At 35.7% G+C, this 16,858-nt stretch overlaps 1 protein-coding gene across 5 annotated transcripts in view; it reads left to right on the top strand.

Moving 5' to 3' along the window:
• Positions 1-16,858, top strand: part of SWT1 (SWT1 RNA endoribonuclease homolog) — a 107,945-nt gene that overhangs the window by 50,301 nt on the left and 40,786 nt on the right. For all 5 annotated transcript variants that reach the window (XM_059146278.1, XM_059146279.1, XM_059146280.1 and 2 more), the window contains exons 15-16: positions 2,312-2,499; positions 7,207-7,338. In XM_059146278.1, coding sequence (XP_059002261.1) covers positions 2,312-2,499; positions 7,207-7,338 — 320 coding nt within the window. The remainder of the gene's footprint in view (positions 1-2,311; positions 2,500-7,206; positions 7,339-16,858) is intronic.

A 16,858-nucleotide genomic window follows, 5' to 3' on the forward strand; every position in this document is an offset into this window, starting at 1 on the left:
ATATGTCTTTCCATCCATGTATATTTATTAAGTGCATAGTTAATGTAAATAGGGAAAAACAGGAGGAATAACATTCTTTTTTCTTCCTGTTCCCAAAGATAGAAAAGGGGAAGATTTACTTTTATTGTTGGAGAGAGATCAGAAGCCCATTCAGAGTCCGATTTCTGAAGGTCAGGTTCTATTTATGAGTCTTACCAGCTGGGTGACTTTGTACGAGTTATTGACCCGAAAATATGGATAATCATAATATCGGTCTCATAGGGCAGTTCTGAGGATTAAATGAGCTAATAGATACAAAGTTTTTAGAAAGTTCCTATGCGTAAGAAATGCTCAATAAATACTTATTTCCAGTAGTGTTGGAACTTTTTTTTTAATTAACATGAAACTAACAACCCATCGGCTAACCTTTGAAATCATACTGTTATTAATAAGGAAGCTTAGGGAAATGGAATGATTTTATTTAAGTTACAGTAGAGCCAGGACAAAGAAAACCCCAAGTTTTAAATGTCATAAAGTTTTTTTCATTCTATCAGAGGTTTTTTTCCACTTAATATTTTCCCTGAAGGTGATTTTAAAAAAATTATTTGAATCAATAATATAGCTCTTATACTCTGTTCAGTATCTTTAATTATCAATATTTAAAATATACTCAGGTCTGCATTCTTAAGTACTTGTACGTTGGCCATGGTGTTTACTGCACTGACTCCTTCCAACAATTACCAAACTTCTTAAAGAGCGATCTATTAACCCTTGTTTGTTTCTTCACTCGTTTCCTACTTAATCCTTTACAAGTAGAATTCTGCCTCTATATTCTGTTAGGTGAATTAGGTTATCATTGATCCAACCCACCATTTTCTCCCTCTTTCTAGTTTCTCTGCCTTTCTCAGCACTTGATATAGTCCGCTCTTTTTTTCCTGAAACTTACCTCTTTGGGCTTCTCTTGCTTTCGAGTACTTCTGACTCTTCCCATATCTTGTCAGTCTCTCTTTTTCTTCTTGCTAATTTCCTCCCTTCCTCCTTTACTTTGTCTAGCTTTCACTACCTTCTCCTCCTCCTCCTCCTTTTTCTGTTTTTGCTATTTTCTCTCTAACAATCTCATCTACCTCTGAGGTTTGTCTGCATGGGAATGAGTCCCAGCTTTATCTTTTGAGCTACAAATCTGCATATCCAATTACCTGCTAGATATCTTTACTTAAATATCTTTTTATTCTTCACAGTAGACATTCTAAATGCAGATCTGTGGTCTGTTTCTCCTCTTTTCCATAACCAGCCTTTCTTCTTGGCTTTACTACAGGTGGCCATAAAATCCAGAAATGTAGATAAATGTACATTAAATGCCTTACTGCTCTTACATTATAATACATGATACATTCAGGGTGTTGCCTTCAAATAAAACTGTGTCTTTACATTCCTCTGGAGCAGTAAATCAAGGAGGTTTGATCTATTTTTACCTTATGGACAGTTTATATTTCTATTATTTGTGTATTTATTCTTGTAGACATCTAAATTTAAAAAATCTTAGTGTCTCCTTCATTTCCTGAATCTAGATTTTGGCTAAATCTTATAAAATTTTTCTTGTGTACATTTTTTGTTTTCTTTTTCTTCTTCTACCTTTTCAACCTAATTCAAGTTCTCAGGACCAGTCTACTGGATTATTTCAGTAGCCTTCTAGACAGTCTCCTTGCCTCTTGAGAAACTTTCAGTGGCTTCTTCAATGGCAAAAGGTTTACTTTCTGTCTTTTCCTTTTTTTTTTTAATAATAATCCATTCTTGTTAATGGATCGTAGGGTACTTGGAGGCTTGATTCCACATGTTTATCGTTGTATCCTAAGTGTTCTCTGTCTTGTTCAGTACCATATATATAGAAGGGTTCAAATAGTATTCTTTTTTTTTTTTAAGATTTTATTTATTTATTTGACAGACAGAGATCACAAGTAGGCAGGGAGGCAGGCAGAGAGCCCGATGCAGGGCTCGATCCCAGGACCCTGAGATCATGACCAGAGCCGAAGGCAGAGACTTAACCCACTGAGCCACCCAGGCGCCCCCTAATAGTATTCTTAAATTGATATTAGCACGTTGGCTAAGAAAGGTCACTATAATAAATATATTGGAACTATTTGATATAAATGGAAAAGGAAAAAATATGTGTGTTTTAGCTCTGATGCTTTTCTGGAATATTCGGTACATAATCAAGGACAAAGAAGAGTCAATACTTCTTGGAAACCTAGAACACTGTAAGCACAATTGGCATTGTTTCTCTCACTTCCTAGTGAAGAACTAGCTGAAATTTGTGTAATTCTTATTTCCCCAGGTCAAGGCAAAACTTAAGCAAAATCCTTCAGAAACTACAGTGGGTAAAAAGCAAGAAGATACTTCTTTGATGAAGTCTAATAACCAAGAAATCACCATTTTCTCAGGTTCTCATCTTCCGCAACCTAACAGGCATCAAGAAATCTGGTCTATCCTAGAGAATGTTTGGATTACATTATATCAGAACAGGTACTAAATTTCCAAGAATTTTTGAATTCTCGGCTTTTCCATCGTTACTGTTATTCATTAAACAGTTAGTGTTTGGGTTATGAGTTTAATGTATTAGATTATCTAACTGAGGGCCTTTTATCAAATTGGTGCCTTAGAAACAGTGATGCTTAAATAAGGGTGCAATCAGATTTCTCTTGAGTGTTTTAAAAATACATATGCCTAGGCTCTATCCCTAGAAATTCTGACTTGATAAGACCGAGGTGACACTGAGATAGTGCATTAAAAAAAAAAATCTCTATAGGTGATTCAGATGTGAAACCTTCATGACAAGTATTTCCCATGTATGTCAGAACCAAAAAAAGCCACCTAGATTGCTAAACAAATCAGTAGGACACAAAACCTTAATGACATTTAAGATAATCTAAGAAAAGGTCATTTAACTTTAGGGAGAATTCATGTAAGACTTTCTAAAAAGAAGGATAAATACTTATATTTAAAAGGAAGAAATGCTTTTATTCCTTTGATATCCATGAAAGCATACTGTGTTTTTGGTAAAATGAAAAGATAGAGACCATTTGTGAGTAGTTCTTTAAATGCTGCTGGAGTAGCTTAAAAAAAGTAATTTAAAATAACTGCTTTTAAAGTAAACCGACCTTCCCTCCTGTACTTTTTCCCAAGCCCGTAATCTTTATATGATTTTATATGTATTATATATTTGCGGGTCACGAAAGCTTTTTAGTATGATTTTTGTTCAAGGGCCCAGTATCACTGTTATTTTGGATTAAGATCATCTGTCATTTCCTCTGTCAGGAAATGGGCAGCAAAGTAATATGAACACTCTTTTTAAACATCTTTTCTCTCTTATAACACTGTAAACCCATTTTTAGTCTTTGCCTACAATTATAAGTTCTTTCAAACAAATGTGTAGTTTGTCACATTAAAGAAATACCAATACCTAACATGTAAGCTGAAGAAAACAATACTTAAAAATTTGTGTTTTCATGTAATGCATTTGTATTTTCATATCTTTGTTTTGTCCAGTCTTAACATATTGGAAATGTTTTGGCTAATCAGATATTCTTGTTAGCAGGAAGTTACCCCATATACTAGGCAAAGATTATCACTTTCAAAATAAAATAGATTAAAGCCATTTCTAAGATATTTTGATCTTCTTTTCATTTAGAAAATATTTCTAAATTTCATTTAGAAAATAAAATTTTCATTTTAGAAAAATTCAAATATTCAAAATTTGAGTACCTTATTTGTCTTAGAATTGACCTATAATATACATACATTTGTGTTGGATATTAGAGTTCCCGGTAAATTCTGTATAATAAATCAACTTTACTTTGTAGTATTTCAGTATTTCATGAGAAATTCTTAAATTGCTGTATCAGTGCATAGTTCTTAAGCCTACTTCATTGCTTCTCATGCCTGATGGTGTACCAGAGTCACTGTAAAAGTTTTCAATATATTCATGCTTGAGCCCTTCATTGAGAGCTGCTCATTTGAAGGTTGAGTAGTGAGAAGGGAGGCAAGATGGCAGAGGGATCAGGGACCTCATTTTGTCTGGTGCCCTGAATTTATCTGTATATCTACCAAACCATCCCGAACAACCATGAAATCAGCCTGAGTTGTAAGAATATATATCTGGATATCTACAGGCAGAAAAACTCTACCGGGCCTGCGTGGTGGCATCAGACTGCTCCAATTTTTCCTAGGGTGCATCCTGCCTGGGTCATGGTTGACCCATGGACTCTGTACATTCCCTCAACATCCCTCAACAGATTGACTAGGAGAAACAACTCTCAACAAAGAAAAGAACCAGAGACAGTGGCCTCTGCCACAGACTTAATGAATATGGATATAAGCAAGATGTTAGAAATAGACTTCAGAGTAACACTTATGAAGTCACTATCTAGGCTTAAGAAAAGTACTAGCGACAATATAGAATCTTTAAGGGCAGGAATGAGAGCTAATCACGCCAAACTTAAAAATGCTATGAAGGAGATGCAGTCTAAACTGGATACTCTGACTGCCAGGGTACATGAGAAAGCAGAACGAATTAGTGGTCTAGAAGATAAGATGATAGAAAGGAAGCAAGTGAAGGAGGATAGGGATAAACAACTAGAAGCCCATGAGAGCAGAGTTAGAGAGATCAATGATGTCATGAAATGTTCCAAAGTCAGAAATTACTTGGATCCTTGAAGGTTTGGAGAGAGACGGAGAGAGAGAGAGAGAGAGAGGACTAGAAGGTGTACTTGAGAAAATCATAGCTGAGAACTTCCCCAATCTGGGGAAGGAAATAAGAATTCTCGTCCAAGAGGCAGAGAGGATCCCTCCCAAGATCAATAAAAATAGACCAATGCTCTGGTATATAATAGTAAAACTTGCTAATTTTAGAGCCAAGACAGCTATCCTAGGAGCAGCTAGGGGGAAGAGATTTCTTACCTATGGTGGGAGGAACATCAGAATAATGTCAGACCTGTCCACAGAGACCTGGCAAGCCAGAAAGGGCTGGCAAGACATTATCAGGGTACTAAATGAGAAGAACATGCAACCAAGAATACTTTATTGAGCAAAGCTGTCATTCACAGCAGATGGAGAGACAACAAGCTTCCAGGACGGGCAGAAACTGAAAGAATATGTGACCACCAAACCAGCCCTTCAAGAAACAATATAAGGGGGGTTCTGTAAAAGAAGAAAGACCTCCAAGAATATCATAGACCAGAAATTTACAGAGACCATCTATAGAAACGGGGGCTTTATGGGAAACGGGCTTTACAGGCAATATGATGGCACTAAATTAATACCTTCCAGTAGTTACTCTCAATGTGAATGGCCTAAATGCTTCCCTGAAATGGCATGGTGCTGAAGATTGGATACAAAGACAGGACCCATCCATATGCAGTCCACCAGAGGTTCATTTGAAACCTAAAGACACCTCCAGATTAAAAGTGAGGGGATGGAGAATCATTTATCATGAAGGTGTAGTAGGCTACTAGTGTTTCAGAATACTTTTTCTTTTAGAAAGGTCAAACTGTACTTATTAACCATTGTATTTATTCAGATTTCCTAAGTTTTCCCTTTTGCACACTTGTCAAAACGCTTTACCCCTTTCATACATGTAGGAATGTGGAAAAGCAATTTCATGGTTCCTCAGTACATTAAATGTGCCATCATCATATAACCCCGCAGTGCCACTCTTAGATATGTACCTAAAAGAACGGAACACAAGTGTTCAAACAGAAACATGTGCATGAATGTTCACAACTATTTACAATAGCTAAAGTGGAAACAGTCATATGTGCATCAACAGATGAGTGGATACACGAAATGTGTCTCATAAAATGGGTATATCCATAAAATGGAACGTTACACAGCTATAAGGAAGTATCCATACACAATATGGTGTGAATGAATTCAGAAACATGCTAAGTGAAGGAAGCCAGACACAAAAGGTCACGTGGCATATAATTTCATTTATATTAAATATCCCCAACAGGTAAATCTATAGAAATAGAAAATAATTAGTGGTTACCAGGGACTGCAGAGAGGGAGGAATGGTGAGTGCTTAATGAATACAGGGTTTCCTTCTGGCACGGTGAAGATGTTCTATGAGTAGATAGTGGTGATGGTGATACATTGTGAATGTATCAAATGCCACAGAATTGTACACTTTAAAATGTTAAAATGGTAATTTTATGTTTTTTTTTCACCATAATTATTTAAAAAAATGCTTTGGAAAGTACTGTGAAGTAAGCAACTTCCTTGAATGCTACTACCTGAAGATAACCAGTAGTTAACATGGTTATTCTCATGTATACCCAGCTGTATTTTAAAGCATGGTTATTAGTCTAGGGCTGCCATAGCACATTACCACAAACTAAGTGGTTTAAAATAACAGAGATTTATTCACTCATGGTTCCGGAAAGTGTAAAGTCTGAAATCCAGGTGTCTGTCTTCAGGGTTGATTGTTTTGGGCAGTTCTACAAAGATCCCATTTCAAATAAAGTCACATTCTGAGGTTCTGGGTGAACGTGAATTTCAGGGGCATACTCATCAATCCAGTACAGCATATATTTTGATTTTTTTATATGGTGGTGGTTATGTTCTCTAAATAAATTTTGTATACCTTTATTTTTCTATCTTATAGATGGCGTAAGCATTATTTTAGTAGTTCTTTGGCATTTCATCAGGTGGCTAATTCACTATTTACTTAACACTTTTTACATCATGGCACATGTAGGTGATTACTAATTGTTGACCAGTTGCAAGTTATTATTAATGTGCTAGATTTCTAAAATTGGAATTACCAGAGTAAGGTGTATGGATATTTAAAACTTCTAGTTTCAGGAAACATGTGTATCTGATGTCTTTTTTTTTCTTCATCCTTATGTACGGGAGTACTGTTAGTATTTATGGATTGATTTGAATGCAGATTAACAGTATTCTGTGTCTTATGGTCTCTTGATAAGAAACATTATTCCCACAGCTTGTAAGTATTACTTTAGATTAGACGAACATAGTTTTTACTCTGGATCCTTTGCATGAATGGTAGCCTGGACATTCACAGGTCATTGTGTCTTATTTCTAATTTTAATCAATCAGGATTATGAGGGAGGAGTTATAAATATTACCTCATTTTATATATTAGAAATGGAAATGCTTGAATTACCATAAATGTGCATGTATATGAGTATCTTTTCTTTTTCTCTATTTTAGCATGGATGTATTTCAAAGATTGGGCTCAAATGCAGCTTTGACTTCTTCAAAAATAGCATCATTTGAAGAAGCATATGTATCTCTTCAAAAGTTAATGGCAGCTGTGAAAGATATTCTTGAAGGAATACAGAGGTAAACACTAATTAATTTTAAAATTTCATTTATTACTTTTCTCTTTCTTCCAGGTTTATGGGCCTTTTCAGAGTTTCTGGGAGCCTTCCAAAAAATTTGATAAACTAAGGACTTTTAGGCTTACGTTTTCTCTCTCCCTCGTAAAGAATCCCTATTTAGAGTCTGGACCATTAGAATGTTCCTAGTTTTTCCTTTGTAGAAAAAATATACCAGGTTGTAAGCTTCATAAAGAACCTTATTTTCATTATTGTGCAACTTTAGCTCCGAAAACAGTGCCTGGCCAAAAATGGGCACTCAGTAATTCCTTGTTGAATAAATATATGTGTAGGTAATTATCACTACCCTTTAAAAACAAATACATGTTAATATTTGTTAACAGGATTGATTTCCTCAAATACAGTCTCATAGGTCCGCAGACTGAAAAAGTGTGAAGCAGCATAGTCTTATAATGCTTTGAGACTTATACGTATGTGATTATTTTAAATATTTGTGGAGCACATAGAAACCGTGGAGCCAGAGAGCTGTAGAGTGAACCAGACATCACCTTTATAGAATAAAGTCTGATGTTTTCTTTTGTGACAGTAAAGAATACTGTACTTAATCTTGCAAATTTTTGAATACATACCAAAATTGCTTGACTTGAGTTAAATATGCAGCTTGCTCACAGAAGACTATTGTTCCTTATAAATTAAAAACCAAAAACCAAAGAAATAAAACTGATTTGATTTGATTTGATTATGTTCAAACTTTAAAAACTTGGATTTTTGAAACAACAGTAATTTTTAAGCTTTTTTTCCCTTTTCCTTTTAAGGGTTTTTGGAAACTTCATCTCATTGCTAACACATACACTCTTTTTACTCCTTTTTGGATCACAGTTGGCTAAATGATTCTTAGAATAGCTTTTTGGTGTTCTTAAGTTGCTAATGAATTGAAGATGTGGCAGATCCCAAGGCAAGTGAAATTTATCATCTCTCGGTGGAAATAATAAGGGAATACTAAAGAAGAGTAGCTTTATGAGGGAGAAATAGTCAGTTTTTAAATTTTAGTTATCTATTGTCACATTCTAGGTTGCATTAAAGCCATTCTTGACACAACCTTTTCTTCAGAAAGTAGGGCTAGCAATCTGTATTGTTACTCATACAAGCCTTTGGGGAATCCAAATTAGATTCAATCTCTGACTTCAAAGAGGTTGTTTGTAGAAAGAGTGTAAACAGTCACATTACAACAGATAATTGCAATGGAATTGTTAATATTCTAATAGGAAAATATGTAGTGGAGGGAAGAAGTGTTTGGCAATAAATGAGGTTGGTGGTGAATGTCTTGTAGGCCACTCAAAGCAATTTCTACTTTATCCCATAGGCTAGCATTGCACACATTTAGGCCTTTTAATTATGTCCCTGGACAGAAGTGTTTCTGATCCAAAAAGTTGTGGAGATACTGCACACTACACCGTGCTCTCGGAAAATCAGTGTATGCCCATTTACATATTGATGGGTTTTATAAACCTTTTTAATTTTAGGAGCTTGAAACATATAGGTGTCTGGATGCCCCATGCCAGAGACTCTGATGTAATTGGTCTAAGTGTGTACCTGGCTAACAGATTTTTAAGCCTCCAGGAGGTGATCCTAATGTGTAGTCAAGGTTGAGAACCACTAGATAGTATTCTTAACCAGTGGTATTCAAAGTATAGTCACAGAATTGACATCCTCATCTCCACCCAGAACTTGTTACAAATCCAAATTCTCAAATACCTGCCAGACCCTCCTGAATCCGAAACTCAGCATAGGCTGAGCTTGCTATCATGTCAAGCCAGAGTGGAAAAGCATGTACTGCTTCCATAAGCTGTATTTAAAGAAATAAATATTTGAATTTTAAGGCTGATAGAATTTTGTGATTCTTTCCTCTAAGGACACAGCACCTCCAGAAATAAGAAAATATTAGCGGCCCTGTTACTTTTTTGCATGTTAACCTGGGGCCATAAATTGTCTTGAGCCTTGGTATTCATCTGGAAACCTTATATAATAATATAGTATATATATATATATATATATATATATATATATATGTATATATAATATATAATATAATAATATAAACCTAATACAATAATACCTTTCCAGAGCTTTTCACAAAGTTACTGTGCTTTGAAAGTCAGGTGTTGATATAATTAACCAAACCAGTTAGTTACTTGTTGGGGGAACTTGTTAAAAATGCAGAGTTCTAGTTGTAGTGAAATCACAGTATCTGTAGATATTTCATAGAGGGAGGGAAATTGTATTTTTAACAAGCATTCCAGAGGATTTATATGCAGGTGGTGGGGACCACAGTAAGGAAACAAATTCAAATTCCTATAATAAATGTATTAGAACTACTTTGCCACCAGTAGAGGGCATTGTGAATAAAAAAAGTTGCTCATTTCAGCATTCATTAATCTACAGGAAATTACTAACATCGCAAGGTTTTTCTTTTTGAAGCCCTTCAGACAATAGGCATTTAAATCAAAATGTAATAGTAGTTAATAATTATGTTACTTTGTCAAGTGTGTATGTAGTCTTAAAATCTTTTAAGAAACAGTCATGTTCAACTCAGTTAAGTTTTTTTTTGGGTGGCTAACTATGGGTAGATTTTTAAATTTTTTAAACATTGAAAAATATACCCAACTTCATAGTGACTGCATATCATTAGCATTTTCTGATACTTGTTAAACTGGAACAATTTCATTTGATTTTGAGATATATAGCTCAACTCTTGTTTTTATCATAGCAGATCATGTGTGGTGTTACATTGGGAATCAATAACAAGGTGACCTGTTAACCCAGTCTTTTCATTAAAGAAGTATAATGAAAATGTGTTTATTAAACCAAGAGTTTGGGCTTCTAGTTCCAGGCTTATCCCTTTGACTTTAGACCTGTTACCTCCACTTTTTAAGCTGGTCTCTTCCCTTATGAAATGAGAATCCTGATATCTTCTTAGCAGAATGAGATAATGTATGTGGAAATACTTTGTAGTCTGCAACATAAGTGTTAGTCTTTGTTTTCTCCTTAAAGCTGATATGTTAAATTTGAAATGTTGAAATGTTTAAACATGGCTGTGATAAATCAGGGTAGAAAACGTCGGTGGAGCAGTTGTCCACACAGTTATACAATTGGGAGCAGAATACCTGAGTTTGCAAAAGTTGAAAAAGAGGTGGGAATATTGCTGATGGTTATACTTTCTACACACTTCTTCCTGCGTGGGAGAGGGAACTTAATATATTTGCTCTTGGTTTAGAAATTACTTTTCTCTTTCTCATCTCTGCTTTTTGTGTATATAGGAGTAATCTGAGCACTTTCGTTAATGGCCTCTTTATCTGATCACTGGAGAACCAGAGTCCGTACTCTTTCCATGTAGACAAAAGTGCATTAAGGGTTTTTTGTTGTTGCTGCTGTTGGTGGTGTTTTGTTTTTTATTTAGATTTGTACTATTTAGTCTCATTTTATACTTTAGTAAACATCATCAGGTTACTCTCAAGATCACAAAACCCTTTTTGCTTAGTAATTAAAGACTACAAAGGTTCATTTGGAGTGAAAAATTAATTGGGGAGTCATATGACAAATTCTAAAGAGAAGTTCTGCTTGTACAGTAATAAAAAATGTTATATATCTGTGTTTCAATTGGCATCTCTACAGAGTTAAGTAAATAGGTCATATAATCCAACTCCAAAGCATTACTGTAAATGTGGTGTGTAGATTCACTTGAAAGCTAATAATCAAAACAACAATGATAATGTTTTACGGAGGTTTTTGTGTCTCTGAAGTGATGATGAGCTGCCTAGTTTGGAAGCAGGGAAGGAGTGAAGAGTGAATGTAGGAAATTGCACTCTGCCTCAATTTTGTAATCGTGTTTGTGTGTTTCATCGTTATAAAACAAACTTGAAATTATTTTTAAAAAACAAAAATAGGAGCATTTTGAATCTAAAAATATAAGTAGATCATGCCTAAATGGGCACATTCATCTTAACACTTGATTTAACATGTAAAACTGTACTTCATGTTACTTTAATGAACTCTAGATTCCTTGCTCAGGTAGCTTTAGATGAAATTTGAAATAATGAATGTTTTCTGAGTTTCGTATTTTGATCATACGCAGAGGTGGGAGAGGGAATTACTTACTATTCCTTGTAAGTAACTTGCCACATTTTAGAAGGGGGTATGTTTTTATATGTAAGGGTATCTCTTGTTTAAGTAACATTTTCTTTCTAGCTGTCATATTTGCTTTGGTTGTTTTTAAATGAGGATTAATTGAGTGTTAACTGATGCATTGGACTTGGTCATATTCTAGGTGGGTTCATGCGTCATCATAGAATATGATTTTGGAAAATGAGACTTGTGCTTAGATTTAGGAAAGGGAAGATGATTAATTTTTATCATCTTTAAATGCCTTAATGATCTTCAAAACTTCGGTAACCTCTGTTACAGTCCTGTGGCTTTGGTTTGAAATACTTTGTAGAACTGTTTTTCTTTTCTTTTTTTTTAAAGATATTATTATTTATTTGACAGAGAGGGAGACAAGGAGAGAGGGAACACAAGCAGGGGAAGTGGGAGAGGGAGAAGAAGGCTTCTTGCTGAGCAGAGAGCTGGATGTGGGGCTCTATCCCAGGATCCTGGGATCCTGATGTGGGCTGAAGGCAGACACATAACAACTGAGTCACCCAGGCTCCCTGTAGAGCTGTTTTTCTAAAGCACAGTAATAGTCATGAAGTTTAGGATTTTTTTTTTTTTTTGGTGTGTCATTTACATGTCTTTTTATCTTATTAAGCCTCTAAAAATGAATCTTCCCATTGCAGTCTTATGGCATGTTAACCTAAGAGCAAAACAAGTACTGGTATAACCATACATGATTCCTGTAAAAAGGAATCCTATAATTACAGCTTTTCAGATCTGCTAGTGATTTAGTCACTTCAAAGAAGGTGGAGTTTGCATTTGCAGGAATATTTTGTTAACTTCATGGTGCATGTTTTGGTAGCTGGCCTCTTGAGGTGTTTTAGAAAGGGTATTTAGAAAAGGTCATCCTTCAGTTGACACAAGGACAACAATGTTTAGGCTGTTTTACAGATCAAGGTAGTCACTGGAACAGGTTCCAGTTAGAGACATGTGTAGATTATAAAAACAGAAGTGGCTTTTCAGCATCTCAACTCATTGCAGTATGCAAGTAGTTCAGCCGTGGATAAAAAAAATTGTCCCTATCTAGGGTGGAGAAGTTTGTTCTTGGTTAGCTCTGACCTACTTTCTTTGAGGCTTGGCCTTTCTACCCTTAGATCATTGGACTGTACGTCCCCACTCCACCCCCCTGGAGTTTGCACAACTCCCCAGGTATCACTGGACCTCTTTATCAGACTCTTTGCGCACCCCTTGTCCTGTTCAAAACCAAAAGTATCAGTTGCTATGTTGAATAAGAGAAAATAATACAACCTATGAATTAAAAATGAAAGGACCTACTTGCTTTACCCTCCATGCCATCATTTTGTACCAACTTTCTTCTAATTTTTTTCCTAATCAGCTCCCTGAGATTTTGAACAGCTTTATGGGAGAAACTTTGCCTACTTTTGTATATCTACATCTATGCCCAGATCACAACTGTACATAATAAACGGGGGAGGAAAGTATTGAATGGGTTTTTTATGGTCTTTCTAGGGAAGGGAAACTTCTTTAGGGCTAAATACTACTAATAGTACTATGTTATGACATTCAATGAATAGGCAATGTCAAGGTTTTAAAAGCAATAGGAGTGCGAGCTAAGGAAGGGTAAAGAAGGAAGGAGGAAGGAGAACAACTGGGAGGAGGAGATAGAGGAGATAAGATAAAGGTATTTCTCTCTAGAACAGATGATGGAACCCTCAGTAATTTGCCCACATGGCTAGAAGGAAAGACAGGAGCTAATGGGAGGGATTGGAATTCAGGGAATATAAGCAAATATTTCTTATATAAGACATAGGTAATGGGGTCACTTGGGTGGCTCAGTCAGTTAACTATGGGACCCTTGATTTTGACTCAGGTCATTGTTTCAGGGTCATAAGATCGAGCCCCAGGTTGGGCGCTGGGCTGGGCGTGGAGTCTCCTTAGTATTCTTTCTAGCCTCTCTGTCTGCCCCTCCCCCTGTGTGCTCTCTCAAAAAAACAAAATCAAACCAAACCAAAAAAAAAAAAAAACCCAAACCCACATAACAGATGATTATTTAATAAAAGCTTTTTATGGTACCTATATTGCAGCTTGATAAACACTGCTCTAACAACATTTATAGCAAGTGTTATATATAATACATAATAAAATTTACATTTGCTGACAAGATATGAGACATCCACATATAAATCTGACTGAATGACCCAGCATTAGCTGCTGTTCTTTTAACCTGGCTCTTTAATGCTACTGAGGATGACAGATTGCTCAAGACTTAATTTTTAGAATAATTAGATTTTTACATATGTGAAGCTCTTATCTATGCTTCCCAGGACTTACAATTCAAGAATATGACATAGGGACCTTTATTTTTATTCTGAATATCAGTGGGTTGATGTCATAATTACTCCTTCCATCCCTGAAGCATTTCTAAGTGTCAGTGTTCCCTTCTTCTAATCAATAAAATCCAGGTTTGGGTGAGAGAGTTAAGTATTTCCGTTGTAAACCCTTTGATCACAGGAGAATTAAGCAATTAAATGTAAAGGCTACTTCTTGAAGATTACAAATATTTTAGTTTGTTTATGTAGTTTTTATTTATAATCAGTATTCTTTTAAATTTGCCTTTTGTTTATAGGTGGTTATTTCTTATTTCTTGATTTGATATTTGATTAAAATTCCCTGCTATTTAAGTCTTATGTTAAGAAATGGTAAAATCAGTTAAAACTACATTTTTCAGTGAAGCAGATGGAGTAAATTGACTAAACCAGTGGGGTTGAACATTAGTAAGATAAATGAAATAGGGGAAATTAAAGGTGCTGAATAAGGGCTTTTATAGTAATTTTAATTTAAAGAGTAAATATATAGGATAAAGCCAGATGATCAGTTCTGATTCCTTCTCACAGAGTAGTTGTACAAAACGTTTAGAGACTCTATTATTCCCATCTCTTTTGAGAAATATCCTCTTGTGCCTCTAAAGATCTTCTCACATGGTGGTAGGCCAACCATCTGCTTATTTTAAGAAGTGATGCAATCAATATCCTCAAGGCTACTTAATAATATAAAAGATTTGAGTCTACCTCAGGACAGTGTTTTCTACATAGAAGACAATCAATAAATACTTATCTTCTCTTTAAAGAGAGAGAACACAAGCAGTAGGAGCAGTCAGAAGAGGGAGAAACAGGCTCCCTGCTGAGCAAGGAGCCTGATTTGGGACTTGATTCCAGGACTGGGATCATGATGGGAGCCGAAGCCAGGTTCTTAACCAACTGAGCCACCCAGGCACCCCTCAATAAATATTTATTGTATATCAGAAACCCCTGGAATTATCTAACATTTTGACCTGCCAGTTCCTATTAATGAGGCATAATAACCCTTCTAGAATCAACATATACTTAGCCTTAATAATAATATAACTGAAACTCTAGGTTGTAAATTTTCCAGTTAATCTTTCTTTTTGCCAACATTAAGCTAATTTACTTTTTGACAGCATGTAGCCAAATATACTTCCCCAACTTAATTGTTGAGCTAAGACAAGTTATGAAAATCATCAAAATTATATTTTCTATATTAAAGATGGCAATTTATGCAGATCTTATTTTAAACCCTTTTGATTATATAGATTAAAAAGTGTGAGTACTTTGGTACACTAGTGGAGCATAAAATAGTGTAAAGAATGTACCCATCAGCCTTCTTCAAAAGGATTTGCATGCATTTACTTGGGTGACTGCTATAAAGAAGTGAATATTAAAACCTTGTAGGGGATTGCTAGATACTGGCTCAGAGTTAGTGCTAATTCCAGCGACCTAAAATTCCACTGTAGTTGGAGAAATGGTCAGAGAGAATCCAATCCACTTGGACTGATACACAGTAACTACTGGTTTGTTTAAAAACTTGGAGAAAACAAGATTGAAAGTCTGCTGACACAGGTGTCTGGAGAAGAGGTATATAGATGGGCATCTTGGTATGGACACTGCGTGGGAGGGTGTTTGTGTCCCGTGTAAATACAGTAGATGTCAGTCTCTCCCCAGCCACCCGAGTGTTTGGTCAGTGAGCTCATATACAAAGGGACAATGACTGCTTCTATAAGATGAGCTCAAAAGTGGGACTTCTGCTCATGAAGGCTGCTCTGGCTACTACCTGTGCTGAGAGCCCAAACTTTCACCAGCAGAAGCAAATGCTTAGCATTCAATAAGGCACCATTCCCTTGGAGATCAGTAAGTCATTTAGTGATAGTGATTTGTCCTCACCAAGAATAGAATTCTTTTGGGTATGGCTTTGCTTTTCCTCATAGTAATGATTCTGCTAGCAACTCTTTCTATTGATTTAAGGGTCTCTTGGCCACTGCCTTGGTATGCCATTCAACTAAGAAACTAATTTTATAGTGAAAGCGCAGCTATGGCTACATGGAATTCATTGTCTTTATCATACGCTAAGGATCTGGCTTTGCAAAACACTGGAGTGACCTATAAGCATTTTATTTACCATAGCAGTGGTGAAGTTCAAGGCTGTTTTCACCTTAGAATATGTAGGATTCAAGAATCAAGGGGAGTAAGTGGTAATGGTTTCTCTGTTATTGTACTAAATAACTCTTCTCCTGGTAGAAAGTACTGCTTCAGTCATTGCTTAGTCAGGAAAACAGAAGTGACTTTAGGTATTTCAAACAGAAAATTTTAATATATATCCTAATACTGTTGGAAGGACTAGAAGAGAAAAAGGGAGATGATGGGCATATCTGGAGGCACAAAAAAGAAGAGGGTTTTTAATGCATTTTGTAAAGATCTTGTATCCTGTGTACCATAGGAACACAATACATGATTAACTGTGACTTTTCAGTATTTTCTGTGCAGAAAGAGGCATTCTTCAGTATGTTGCATTCAATGAAGCTTTAATTGTTATTTTTGCTTTACATTTTTAAGCTTAGGGCAGCCATTTGTCCTCAAAGCAAAACAAAATACAACTTATTTTCAATACCTTAATCAGGAATTAGTTCTTTTCATAAATGTATAGATTTCCAGAGAAGTTGCAGAGAGAGAATTGTATTATAACTTGAGCCAACTTACTTTTCATACCCATGCATTTTCAACTTTCTATTAAAAGTCATTTTAAAGATTTTTGTCAATTTTATTTTAGAGAGTGAGATTGTGTGAGTGGGAGAGGGGGGAGGAAGAAAAAGAATCTTAAGCAGACTCCGCGTTGAGCCGGATGCGGTGCTCAGTCTCACAACTCTGAGGTCATAACCTGAGCCAAAACCAAGAGTCGAAGGCTTAACTGACTGAGCCACCCAGGCACCCCAAAAGTCACTTCAAATAGAATTCCATGTTCAGAAATGTATTGTCAATTGAACCATCCAGGTGCCTCTGTATTGC

The sequence above is a fragment of the Mustela lutreola genome, chromosome 14 (assembly GCF_030435805.1).
Source record: "Mustela lutreola isolate mMusLut2 chromosome 14, mMusLut2.pri, whole genome shotgun sequence".
NCBI lineage: Eukaryota > Metazoa > Chordata > Mammalia > Carnivora > Mustelidae > Mustela > Mustela lutreola.